General features: G+C 38.0%; 1 protein-coding gene across 1 annotated transcript; it reads right to left on the reverse strand.

Annotated features, from left to right (window-relative positions):
• Nucleotides 1-3709: 3709 nt before the first annotated feature.
• LOC131327932 (uncharacterized) lies at nt 3710-7813 on the reverse strand. The gene is made up of 6 exons (XM_058361052.1): nt 7761-7813; nt 6935-6982; nt 5573-6245; nt 5279-5493; nt 5114-5199; nt 3710-4764 (listed from the first exon to the last, which is right to left on the reverse strand). Exons 1-6 carry the CDS (start codon nt 7811-7813, stop codon nt 3710-3712), a joined length of 2130 nt encoding a protein of 709 aa, XP_058217035.1.
• Between the last annotated feature and the right edge of the window lie 7082 nt (nt 7814-14895).

The raw sequence follows: 14895 nt of genomic DNA on the forward strand, positions 1-14895 counted from the left end.
TCCCTCCTTATTCTAAGAAAAATATATGAACTCTTTCAACTGTGTATTATAGTCTACGTGAACAAACTATGTGCAATGTGTATCGTTAATGTATCCATGATCATATTCTGTAACAGAGAAAGAATGTCACGAACTACATCAACCAACAATGCAAGAAGAAGATTAAAACCTCTGCAAAGCTCGTGGACGATGCACCACAACAAGAACCAGGCTCGTAAGTATCCTTCAACTACCAAAACTTGTCACTGCATCTTATATAAGCCCCTAACATTAGTCTTGTATTCACAGGGTTGATTGTGCAGTTGTTGTTGCCTACATCATTCGCCAAAAGCTAATGAAAAAACCAATTCAAAGCGACCTTACAAAGCAACAATGCCTTCAAATGAGAGCTGATATTGTGCAAGCATTTGTCAGTGATCCGAAGAGATCATGGACTCCAGAGATCTATCATAATAGGATGAAAAATCTCAGACTGCAAAAATATTATGATGACCAGGAGCTTCTTGAAGAGAAGAAAAAAAAGGCATAGATTCAACTTACTCATCAAAGTTGGTAGTGGTATTGTTCATCAGTTGTATAGTGGTTAATGAGTTGTTTAGTTTACTGGTAAATGAAGATATACAATCTCAAACTGCAAAAATAGTTTTGGAAGTGAAAGTAGTGCAGATGGGTAATGACATGGTGGAGGTGATATTCATGACTTGTATAGTGGTTAATGCGTACTGTTCAGTGTAGTGGTTAATGAAAATATACAATCATCTTTCTCTGAACTCTATTTTTCATTGTTCAAAGTTTGCAGTTCGCATTGGAGAAAAAAGGTAGTTCTCATACACAATTCTCATACAAAAATTTGCAGTTCGCATAGAAAAAAAACAGTTCTCATACACACTTCTCATACGAAAATTCACGATTCTCATAGAAACCTAACATAGCAGAAACCTCATTAACTATTGCAAAAATATTAGTTTCGGATGTGGACTAGTTTTGAATGTGAAAGTAGTGCACATGGGTAATGACGTGGTGGAGGTGTTGTTCATGACATGTATATTGGTTAATGAGTTGTTTAGTTTAGTGGTTAATGAAGATATACAATCATCTTTCTCTAAACTCCATTTTTCATTGTTCACAGTTTGCAGTTCGCATAGAAGAAAAACACAGTTCTCATAGAAAAAACACAATTCTCATACACAGTTCTCATAGGAAATTTCACAATTCTCATAGAAAATAACCAATTCTCATAAAAAATTTAAAGGGTATTTTTGTAAATTACATCTTCAACGTGAAACCCTATTTTATGTGGCCTATAAATACCCCTCTTCCTCTTCCCATTTCTTCATTTCCCACCCTCAACACAACTACAACAAAAAAATCCTAAAAAATGGCAGAAGACTTGGCAAGACTCATCAAAGATGTCGTAGATGCATCACTCAAAGAGACCAGTGAAAAACTTGATGAAACCCAAGCCCGATTCTTCGAAAACCAGGACAACATCAACCTTCTCAAGAAAAAAGTGCAGATCTTCAAAGATTGGAAACTTGCCAAAAATTTGGCAAAAGGAAGCGGAAGCGGAAGAAGCCACTACTAGCAGAAACGTGCGACCAAGAAGACAACCACCAACTAACTAGGGATCTAATTTTTCAGTTTGGCTGTTCTATGTTTTTTTCTTTCTTTCTTTCTTAGTAAATCTCTTGTTTAAATCTAGTACTTTCTTCTTCTCCTTGTATTTGGATCTAGGTATGTGCTTTTCTTAGAAGAAACGTTGTACTTTCTTCTTCTCTTTGCAATCATGGCTTTTGTAGTTTGTTGTGTTCAGGAAATCTCAATCTCTAGTCTAGGCACCGGTTGTTTGCTAATAAGTTGCTTTTAGTCAATCAAAACTTTTCCAATGAAGTATGGCTACAATACCATTTTGTTGTCTATTGCTAGCTTCAGTTTTCTCTTAACCTGGTCCTTCGTGAAACACTGTTGGACTTATGGACAGAGTAAGTTCTCTTTAGCTTTTTTTGTGTGTTGAATGGTCTCTTGAACTTCTTATGGTATGGTTTGTGGTAGATTCACCTTTCTTCTATTGTAGGTGGCATGCTGTTGCTTCATGGACTTGAGATGCTCAAGATGAAACCTGTGGAATCTGTAGAATGGCCTTTGTAGTTTGTTTAGTTTAGTGGTTAATGAAGATATTCAATCATCTTTCTCTAAACTCCATTTTTCATTGTTCACAGTTTGCAGTTCGCATAGAAGAAAAACACAGTTCTCATACACAGTTCTCATAGGAAATTTCACAATTCTCATAGAAAATAACCAATTCTCATAAAAAATTTAAAGGGTATTTTTGAAAATAACCAATTCTCATACACAGTTCTATTTTTTTGTTTTATTTATTATTATTATTATTTATTATTTTTCAAACAAAGATCTCTATATTTTGTTTTTTATACCCAATCGTTGCACTTTAAATCGTTCACCACGTGTATCATTACCACCTTCTCACTCCATTAAATACCTGAGAGGTTAAACACCGCGCACGGCTTTTCATTTCCAGAGAGAGAGAGAAAGAAGAAATCTCTGACGCAAACTACTATGGCAGCCCCAAATCAGAACGCTCCGGACGACACACCACCAAACAACGCTCCGAAAATCTCAACCATGGAGGATGCGGTGAAGAAGATCATTGATGAGCATGTGGCTCCTCTCAAAGCTGAAGTGGAACGCCTGCATCGCCAGCACAGGATACAGAGCATCGATCTTCTCCGCCTCAGGTTAGAAATCTAGGCATTGATGGACGCTCACAGAGCAGAAGGGAACAAGGAGGAAGAGGAAGAGGAAGAGGAAGATGCACAGTAGAAGTTAGGGTTTGGTGCCTCAACTACTTTTTGGAAAATTAGGGTTTCTAGTTGGGGTTCATCAACATCGTGGGGATTTTTTCGCTACTTTTTGGCTCCTTCCTCAAATGATTAAAGAATCTAACTCCGATGAAAATTAGGGTTTGTAGTTGCGTTAAACCACTGATGCTGTAATTAGTGCTATCTGACTCTGATGATAATTAGGATCTTTTGAATGTTAAGCTGGATTTCATCTATGTTAACAATCGTTTGCTATTTGTTAGTATGGTTTGGTGTATGTCAATTTGATGCATGTTGTGTTAGAATTTAACTTATCATCGAAAATACACACTTCTCATAGGGGGAAAAAACACGTCTCATGGAAAAATACACACTTCTCATAGGAAAAAACACACTTCTCATAGAAAAAAACACACTTCTCATGAAAAAATACACACTTCTCATAGGAAAAAACAAGCTTCTCATAGAAAAAACACACTTCTCGTAGAAAAAAACACACTTCTCATGGAAAAATACACACTTCTCATAGGAAAAAACACACTTCTCATAGAAAAAAACACACTTCTCGTAGAAAAATAAACATTTGTCATACAAAGTTCTCATATAGTAAAAACACAGTTTTGATATACATTTCACATAGAAAATACACACTTCTCATAGAAAATACAAAGTTCTCATAGAGCTATACACACAGGTTGCTTAGATACTTCACATAATTCGAAGTCTTAGAACAAAACACAGAATTAGTAACAAAAACACACAAATTTTCTTATTCTCAACAATTATTTCATGAATCAAATCCAATAACATTGTTTTTTGGTACAAAAGATAGTATAACATTGTTTTTTGTACATCTCAATTATTAAATCCTAAAAACCAGGCCTCAAATCCTCCTTACAAGTAAGTTTGTTATGATTCCCCATCTTCCCACACCTACCGCACTTTATTTCTCTAACCTTCTCCCCATTCGAACGAATCCTCTTCTTCTTAGGCCACCCTGGAGGCTTTTTTGACAATGGTGGCAGAATACATGTACCACAATCAACCACATCACCTTTCAACAATGACGCAACTGGGTAAATTGGTTTTGAATACACCCAACGATAACTCTCAACATGAAAATAACGCTTTACATATAAGTTCAAATCCTTACCACTATATTTGATAGCACAGACAGCGTGGCAACAAGGGAATGCATTCAACTGCCACCAACAACAACTGCATGTACGCCTCCCAATATCAACACATACAGATGGATCCGTGTCAACTTCAAATATATCAGCACTTGAAGGAATCACTTTCCATGTTTTAACTAAATCATATAACTTCTCCAACCGAGACTCCCCATAAGGACAAATCACCTGATCCCATTTACTTGCCCTTTCTCTCCTCAAACACATTGATTTCATCATCTTCTTCCTTATACGATCAACCATATCCACCACGGGCAATTCACGCTCTTTCAATATCCATGAGTTAAAGCACTCAGCTAGACTAGAGGACATTGCTCCATAACGTTGCCTCGGGAAAAAAACATTTGCCCAACGCTCATTAGGCAACTCCGACAGAAAATGAACAACAGCTGCACCACCGTGTTTCAGCAAATTACCCATATGCTGATTAAACTTTGCCACAGTGGGAGCATAAGCACATTTTGAAAACACTCTGATCAAACTCTCTTTATACTTGACATTTGTGGACGCCAAAGTAGTACGCAAGTTACCCTTTAAATGATAGAGACAATAAGCATGAAAGCTTGAAGGAAACACCTTAGCAATACCCTCTTTTATTCCTCTGTGACGATCAGATATAAAAACAAAAACCCTTCTATCTTCATCCAAAATACCATGCAACTTCTCCATAAACCAAAGCCAATTATCATTATTCTCAGAATCAACCACACCAAAGCACAATGGAAATAGACCTGAGAAGGAAAAAATAATTCAGTAACCAGTTCATACATATGGCAAAATCAGTTCTCACACTTCAGAAACCAGTTCTCATAATTTTGAAAACAGTTCTCATATTTCTCATAGTGCATTATGGCCTATGTGAACTGTATGTTATATTCATATGAGAATTGTATATGTAATCTATTTCATTCCTGCATTACCATCTTTAGCTCAATCACACATCAAGCATCCTATATGACTATAAGAAACCAGTTCTCATAGTTCTCAAAACAGTTCTCATATTTCTCATACTGCATTGTAGCCTATGTGAAATGTGTGTAAGTAGTCATATGAGAATTGTATATGTGATCTATTTCATACCTGCATTATCATCTTTAGCTGAAGCAGACATCAAGCATCCCATATGCCTTGCCTTCAAGAACGTTGCGTCAACGGATAAAACAGGCCTGCAGTGCTTAAATCCTTGTACACATTCATCAAACGCTACAAACAACCTCAAAAAAACGATTTGTGGTTTGATCCCACTCAACATCAAAAACACTTCTTGGATCCGAATTCAGAACAACATTACGATACCATTGAAGTTGATTAAAAGAATCTGAATAATCTCCAAATGCACTTGACTTGGCTTTCTGGACAGCTAACCAAGCACGATTATATGACACATCCATCCCATAATACTCCTTCAAATCATCAACAACATCAACAGGACGTTTCTTTGACTTGTCTCGAACATCATCCTTTATCAATTGACTAATCAGAGATGAATTAGCATGATAGTTCTTTGTCGTATGCCCAGCAACAAAAGCAACCACTGACCTTGTCAAGTCTAGCATGGATATTCCACTTGCAAGATTTTACCTTACAAACTGCAGTCACTCTCTCTATTTCATTCTTTACAAAGTCAAACTCAAAAGAATGAACAATTGAATATTTACACAATGCATCACGAAAACCTTCCAAACCCCCGACAAACAACTGACCAACACTTTTAATAAGCTCTTTCCACGCATCGGACAACCTTGGCCGATGCTGATGCGGGCAAAACATAGCTCCCAAATCATCCTCTTTACCTACATATTCCATTGATTCCAACCGACAGCCGACTAACCCTTGCCCACTGAAACAAAGGCCCTTACTAGTGCTAGCACCACCACTATCGAAAACCCCACTACTATTAGCACCAACATCAACACCACACCCACTAATACCACTATCAAAACCACGACTATCTACTACTGTAACTTCAATGCAATTCAATCCAATACTATCAGCTACAGCAAACATCACCTCTAAATCTTCATCATTATATAACATGGTACTAGGATGATCACGTATAGCATAAAAGAGTTGCAATGAGTGTCTTCTCAAATCACTAAACTTGCCACACAATATCTTCATAAAATCTCCAATTCTCGACGACCGAGACAACTTTATTCCAGCACACAATCCATTGTATTTACAAAACAAAATCAACGATTTCTCCGTTTCCCTAACAAAAAAAACAAACAATTCACACAAAGAAAAACGACACAATTCTCATAAACCAACACAGTTCTCCTATAAAAAACACAGTTCTCATATAAAATAACACAGTTCTCATTTAAAAAACACAATTCTCATAAACACTTCTCATACAAAAAACACAAAAAGACAGTTCACATAAAAATATAACAAACAAACACAATGATAGTTCAAGCTAGGCCTCAATCTAACAACAAAAACGACATTTAAATAATAAAAATATGAAAATAATCACATAAACAGTAAAAAAATCAAAATCTAACAACGTAAACAACAATTAAACAGTTCTCGTGCAAAATACACAAAACGACAATTCACATCAAATTCATATGAGAACTATAGTTCAGAAACCAGTTCTCATAGTTCAGACACCAGTTCTCATAGTTCAGAAACCAATTCTCATAGTTCAGAAACAAGCTCTCATAGTTCAGACACCAGTTCTCATAGTTCAGAAACCAGGTCTCATAGTTAAGAAACCAGGTCTCATAGTTCAGAAACCAGTTCTCATAGTTCAGAAACCAGTTCTCATAGTTCAGACACCAGCTCTCGTAATTCAGAAACCAGTTCTCATAGATCTAAAAAGAGTTCTCATATATCAAAACAATCACATAAACACTGAAAATAAACAAATCTACCAACAAAAACGACATTAAATACCTCATCTGCTCGACTCCATCAACCTGCATCTCCTCACGCACCACAAAGCTACAACGAATCACAAAGCAACATACATCACTACTAAATGAAAAGTACATCAACTGAATAACTAATCAAATCTAACAACATACTCAAAAATATCTCAACAGATCGATTGAATCTCAATCCAACGCAATTTCTCCTCTCAATCGAACATCAATCGCTCAAGCTAGACATCAATCGTTCTCTCTATCGCGATCTCTCCCTAGATCTCGATATCTCTCTCTCTCTCTCGAGATCGCTCTCACGATCGCGTGCTCTCTCTCTCTCTATCTGTCGTCTCTCTCCGCCAATATTCTTTTGAAAACAAGCCTATATATAGTAAACCCGGAAAAGGGCAAAAACGTCCATCACCCAACATACCCGAGCCCTTCAGCTTTGGGAAAATATTTCAGGGTTGGGATCATACCGAGGCTAGAAAGGAGGACCGGCCTCTAATTAACTATAGATATATACATTTTGTTACCAAGAATTACGAGATCACCTTTCATTCTGGGGTGACGTTGGGATCGTACCATTCGAGCAATTTTGATTCATGCTTTTCCCGAAAGTCATGAAAAAGTTGCAATCAATAGGATTTTGCTAATCCTCCCTTCCCAAAAGGAAAAGTGTGAAAGCTGGTAGCCGGTGTGAATTCTTTCAAGGCATGGGGCGGCCTGATTCATTTTTTTTCCTTTCCTCAAGGACCAGGAGATTGTATCAAGCCATAAGAAGAATGCTAAGTATAAATAACTCACTTCTTGGTCTTCAACCCCCTCAGTCTCTACGAATGCCCCCGATTTCAAACATTCGAACTTTCAAATGTTCAGATAAGGAAATCCCAATGATTTCTATTTCCATTTACTACGGACGAATTCAAATCTCTCTCTCTCTCTCTCTCTCTCTCTCTCTCTCTCTCTCTCTCTCTCTCTCTCTCTCTCTCTCTCTCTCTCAAATATATTTGGACTCGATAAATAAGCCTTAATTCAAACAAATAATTCATGGTAAATGGTACAAATTATTTATCATGGAATGAAAATAACAAACAAACATATTTCATGGTAAATGATACACATAATTTACCATGAAAACTAAAAGCATTATAACTGTAATGGTGGGAAAAACCCCATCTGATTATACCAATAGTGCCCTTATATTAGGTTAACTTGATTTGAAAAATTAGAGAAAAACTCAATCAAACAAAGGGAGCATGATATATTCGACTCCTAACAGTTTCATTTACTTTTGTACTGGGTTTCCCTCAAATAAACTCTAATTAATTCAAAGAATTGAAATTTTATGGCATTCCATACAAAAACAAAAACAAACAAAAAAAACAAAAAACCAAAGAGCAAATGTGTAGTACAAATCCCAAGTACGTAAAGTAAAACATGAAGAAATCCCCAAACAGGGGCTTTAGTAGGAAATGTCAAACTCAACCTCTGAGGAACAATCAAAATTTGCTATTCTGGCCAACTTGAAATACAAATTGATGATGACTGTCAAGTGGAGATTATCAAGAATCGCCCATTATTGGAAGCTTCTTTTCTAGAAACCGGGCTAGTAAGAGAGATTAGGACATACATATGGGGCTTTTCCAAAATAGTACTAGCAATATTTATCACGTTTCTTTTACCTATATACAATTATAGTAGGAAATACTATTGATAGAGACACGCAAGGTAAAACTACAGTAAGAAGATTTAGTTCTAGCTCTCTCAAGCTCCGTTCTGCTAAAATTCTTATTTTTTAAGTACTTTTTTTTTTACGAGATAGATCATTCTCTCACAATACATTACCTTTAATTCAAAAAAATATAAGTACTTGTTTAAATAAGTACTTATTTGAATTATTTGAAATTTCCTTATTGGAACAAGAACAATCAAAATTTTCTATTTTGGTAAACATTTTGGTCCTTCGAAATTGGGCTTTCGATTTGGGAATAATAACACTCCCAACCTCAGCTTCGCCATAGCAAAAATACATACATTGTGCTGTTGTCGTACTTGCAGGGGCCAAAATTTGTGTTCTTGATCCCAAGTGCTACGTTGGTTTTAAGATTAATTGAAGGAAGTGTTGGTGGTTGGGATATCAAATGTGTCGAAGGTGGCGGATATGACCTGGAACTTGGGATTTCACACTTTCATGACCGTCTTGGAGAAGAGGAGTATGATTCCAGACTGGAAAACGATGAAGGCTACGCCATAGAGTAGCCATTTCTTGTGCTTTTGGCGACGGAGCTCTTTGGCATCAAATGTTGTGGCTTCTTTGTCGCTCCTTGGCATCGAATTGCACTTGGGGCCACTACGAATTGGACTTGGTCACATCGAATACCTTTTGGCCACATCAAAATGTACTTGGCCGCATCAAATGACACTTGTCCGAGTTGAACTACACTTGGCCGCGTCAAATTACACTTGGACGCTTCAAATTGCACTTGCCCGCATCCAATTCGACGCGGCCAAGTGCAATTATCAGCGGCCAAGTGCAGTTCATAGCGGCCATATCAATTAAACGCGGCCAAGTGCAATTCGTGGCGGCCAACTGTAAATAGACGCGGCCAACTACAATTGTAGCGGCCAAATGTAATTCGACGCGGCCAAGTAATCCGAATTCCCTTCACTACTCTCTTAATTCAACCAGCAAAACAAAAACCAATTTCCCAAAACAAGTCCTATGGCAGTGGAATACAAAGCAGGGTATCCCTTGGCACCCGCCAACGGTTATTACTGGAGCGACCAAGAGCGGGCAAAGCAACCTCATCCGATCTCCGACGCTTGAAATGTAAGAAATGGTTGTTATATGGCGTGGCCTTTGTCATTTTCCAAACCGGAATCATCGTACTCTTCACAATGACGGTTATGAAAGTCCGAACTCCTCGATTCCGGGGTTAGTTCTGCCACATCCGGCGCTTCCAATGTCCAAACAACCACCCCTTCGTTCAACATAACGATGAACACTGCACTTGGGGTCAAGAACACAAATTTTGGCCCTTATAAATACGAAAACTTCACTGTCAATTCTTCTATAAGGGTACGCCAGTTTGGAGTGCTAAAATCCCAAATTCAAAAGCCTTTCTTTGATCCACCAAAAATATAATTGTTTCAGTAAACCTGGTTAACTACGAAGCTGGGAATACCAATTGACTTTGACCAGAAAGGTGGACCTCATGTTCATTTTCAAGAGGAAGAAAGCTACTAATTTGGATTACACCATGGACGTCAACATCGCGATAAGGCCACTCCAGAATGTCAAGTGCAACTGATGCTGGTGTTAAATTGATTACAGGTATTTTAATTTGTTTTCCAGAGGGGTACGTACTATTACATGTTTACTATAGTCCCCCCTTTTTTGTTTGATTGGCTACTATAGCCTGTGTTGGTCACTTATGAATATTCTTTCAGTTGTGTTATGGATTTTGAGATTGGAATTGAATGTTTTAGAGGCAATTTCCTTCATTGCTGTTATATAGCATCATTTTAGAGACTTGCAAATTGATATAGCTTTTTTGATCGGCAAAAGGTACCATTTCTTAGGAAAATTGATATGGTAACATCAAGATCAGGGAACAAGGAGGGGAATCCAACCAAGGTTGGATAAATGGGCAAAGCCCAACAGCCAGAGGGCATGATGCCCAAACAACTAAAGGCCTCAAAGCCCAGATACTACAATAAAAATCAAACAAATACAAAGGCCTTCAAATGACAGATCAAAAATAAATGCCAAATAACCCGCCATCTAACCCGCCAAAGTGGGCTAGATCTTGCCCAAGAATACCCAAAACCTACCCAAGACTTCTGAGGTTCTTCACTGTAGCGCTGCCCCACCTCTGGCGACTAGACCACCAATAGAACCACCAAACAACCCGAATATCACTTTGACAAATAAAACCACCGCGCCACCATTGGCCACCACGAGAAAAGGCACCATCCTCATACCACCCATCTGCCGCGGAAGCTCACCGAGCCTTTAGGCAATGATCGATGCATCCAACAATGCAACCGGCCGGAGACCGACGCCAGCCATATCCAGACCACCAGATCCACCTAGCTGTTAAGCCAACAACTGGAAAACCCAAGAGAAAGATTGACAATGGATCCAAAGCACGGATGAAACACAACCGGGAGGGGACTGCCGGAAATAAAACAACAGAACAAGAAGAAAATGCAGAAGGCTAGAGGAGGGGGCCAGAAAAAAATAGAGGGGAGAGGGAAAGACAGAGGATCTAAGAACCATACCGAAGACGCCGACGTCGTCGGACGTCCTAAACATCGGTGTGCACCGCCGTGAAGAACAGTTTATCGTCTCCTAAAAACGGACGGGATAAACGGACACTGAGATCCATAAATGCAAGTATGGAATTACACTATGCCGCGTCGAATTGCACTGGTGCGCTACGAATTACTCTTGGCCGCATCAAATTACACTTGGCCATATCAAATTGCACCGGGCCGCTACGAATTATTCTTCGCCGCATCGAATTGCACTTGTCGGCTACGAATTGCACTTGGCCGCATCGAATTGCTCTTTGCCGCATCGAATTGTACTTGGCCGCATCGAATTGCTTTTGGCCGCATGGAATTACATTTGGCAGCATCGAATTGCTCTTGGCTGCTAAAAGAAAAGTTTATATTCGAAATCCACTTTCAAAATTTGTCGTTCAACAAAAGCTCGCCTCGTTAATGGAGGATTGGCTCGATTAAAGAGACTCGTTTAATAAATGACTATGCTCGGCTCGTTAAAACTCGCGCCGAGCTCAAATTCCAGTTTTTGACTCGTTTAGTAAACGAACCAAGCTCGAGCTCGAATATGTTCGGCTTCCCTCGCTTACAACCCTAGCTGATCAATCCGACAAATTTGACAAACCAAGCTCGAGCTCGACAAAGTTCGGCTTGCCTCGCTTACAACCCTAGCTGATCAATCCGACAAATTTGCCAGACATTGTGTAAAATGCAGAATGAACAATAAAATGCTCCTTCTAACTGCATGGGAAAAACAGAGAGAGCTGTTGATTGAGAAAACTCTAAGCAGGTGTCACATTTTGTTGCAAAATCTTGAGAAATCTTGGACGAAGGTTCCAATTGTGATTGCATTCCCCCAAAGAAAAAAACTCATCTAGCTTCCAAGAGAAGCCAAGTGGTGCCAAGGTCATCTGCAAATCATGTGTTCTGCAAAACAAACATGCGTAGAAACTTCCATATACCCAAAAACTAGCCCACAAATAAATCCTTTTTGGGCCACACACAAATTGTTATTGGGCAAACAAAAGCCTTGTTTGGATGATGTTTTAAAAATTTTTGAGTTTGATTTTTGGGTAATGAGTGTAGAGAGAAATTAGTGTAATGATTGGAGATAAAGGTAATGATTGGACAAATTGTTATTGGGCAAACAAATGCCTTGTTTGGATGATTCAAGATATGATCCAAACAAGGCAAAAATTTTAGGCCTCCACAAAATTCACATAAGAAGGGAAACCCAACACTAGTCACACATGAGTTGCTTCAGCAAATTAAGTGCTTTCCTATTCTTGTTCTACTTGTTGAGCACGATTTTATTGGCTTGCATGACTGGAAATAGAGTCCCCTCACACAAATAAACACAAGATAGATACGGAACATGACCACAATAAAGATCTATAGTTTCCCGGGTCTTTGTATCATATGAAAAGAGTTTTAGCTCACCAGAATATTTATGCTCAGTCACTAACAATTCACCATTTTCCCACCTCCCACAACTGTAATATGACCATCTACATCGTATCCCATATCAATTGCAATCCTCGGAAAAGGCCCAACTTCAATATGTTTAGTCCAAAAACTCTCGTTTTCATCCAACACCCACACATCGAAGCCCCCTTCATCAGGAGAAACAAGCAGAACAATTTTATCATTAATTCTTTAAACTGCCAGTTAGTTAGATTCCATTTCTTATGCAAACACTCTGTGTTGTTATTCTTCTGAACACCTCATCACCCATGTCGAAGGACATAACAACCACTTGATCAGTTGGGAGTACATGTGCAGGCCAATAGAAAACTCCATTCAAGGCTGTAGCAGAAGATACACCGATTTGCACGATGCTATCATACAGCCCTCATTCATTCATCTCAACCAAGAACAATGACATCTTATTAAAATTAATTTTCGCCCAAGTATCTGTGCTCATAACATACAGATCAGCTCGGACATTGTATTCCCTGAGAAAATGACTAGAACAAATCAACAATATAATAATTCATAATACACCGAAGGTACAAAATAATAACACATCGTCTTTTTTTTTACTATCCATCATCTTACATGTAATCTAAGAATTCTCTCCGCGAGATCCTTTTCTCCCACATCCACTAACTACAATCGTCTCATGGGTCCACCATTCCTCTTGATTATCCTACACCAAGGTCCTAGGTGAGCTCACCTAAGTTATGTACCGAGCATGTTCTCACTTAAGACCATAACGTACAGGAGGATCGAGTCATCCCATGACGTATCGTACATTAGGGTCGGGCATCCACTACCCTACGCTAACTATAACCGTCTCATGGGACCCATTCTCTTACTCAAAGAGAAACTTTTCATGACGTATCATACATTAACGTCTCACTAACTATAACCGTCTCATGGGACCCATTCTCTTCCTCGAAGAGAAACTTTCCATGACGTATCATACGTTAGCGTCTCACTAACTATAACCGTCTTATGGGACCCATTCTCTTCCTCGAAGAGAAACTTCCCATGACGTATCATACGTTAGTGTCACAACACCGGGCCCCTCAGGTAACCCATTTCAACACAGGGCCCCATACGTTACCCTTGCCATCGCCATGACTCAATTCACAATCCACACAGTACTCGCACTTTCAACACTTTATCATTTTCCATTTACTTATTATCATCTACATGATTCACTACTCGTAACCACCCCAGGAACCTATTTGTCCAATCTACAGCCACAACAAAATATCGTACAGTTCAAACATTTCAACTAAAAGTACTAACAACACATAACCATGCGATAAAATTAATCCTGTCATAGAATTAATCATGCGAGTAACAAAATAATATTCAGTCAAACAATTAATTACTACACTTAAAATTAAGTCTATTTCTCTCATTTAGAAATTTTATAAAACATTTCTATTATTTAAACATTTTCTTTAACTCTTATATTATTCATAGATTTTACAAACTAATTTTTATTGAAAAATATTTATTGCTAAATTTAGTATTTACTAACTATATTAAATATTAATATGAGATTTTCATAAGAACAAAATTATGCGAGGCTATTCTAATAAATATTTATTAGAGTTAAAGATTAACTAATATATAATCTAAAATATTTCTTGTTTACAATCTAAATAAATTTTTACTAGTAAAATATTCTTGTGAATATTTCATAAACATTTATTTACCTCAATAATTTATTAAACACGTAAACGTCCACTCAAATTCAAATTAACAATACATCATCAATAATAAATTCACAATCAAACACTTGTTAAACGATCATAAATTTTCACAGGGTATAACACTAATCATTCCAGCACAACCAGACTGAATTTTAATATAAATAGGACTAAAAATAAATTAACAATTTAACAGCAGATCATCATCTTCAATAAACTTTAAATCTAAGTCTTAACTCCATTAAAATGCAGATTAAAGTTTCGGGTTTCCGAAAACTACCTCAAACGCGATTCTAAGTCCGGATAAGTGTTGTACGGTGTCCGTAGATCGCCGTGGTGGTTCTGAAATCTCGATGCGACGTCCGGTGGCACTCCGACAGGGCCTGCAGCAGCGGTGTGCCCACGAAACTCACGGTGTGCACACACCTACGGCCACAACTCTTTCTCTCTCTCTATTTTAGACTCAACAATAGAATTGAGAGTGAAATAATATACTGGTGTTCAATTTTCGGATTTATGTGGATATGTATAATGA

This window comes from Rhododendron vialii, chromosome 5a (genome assembly GCF_030253575.1).
Source record: "Rhododendron vialii isolate Sample 1 chromosome 5a, ASM3025357v1".
NCBI lineage: Eukaryota > Viridiplantae > Streptophyta > Magnoliopsida > Ericales > Ericaceae > Rhododendron > Rhododendron vialii.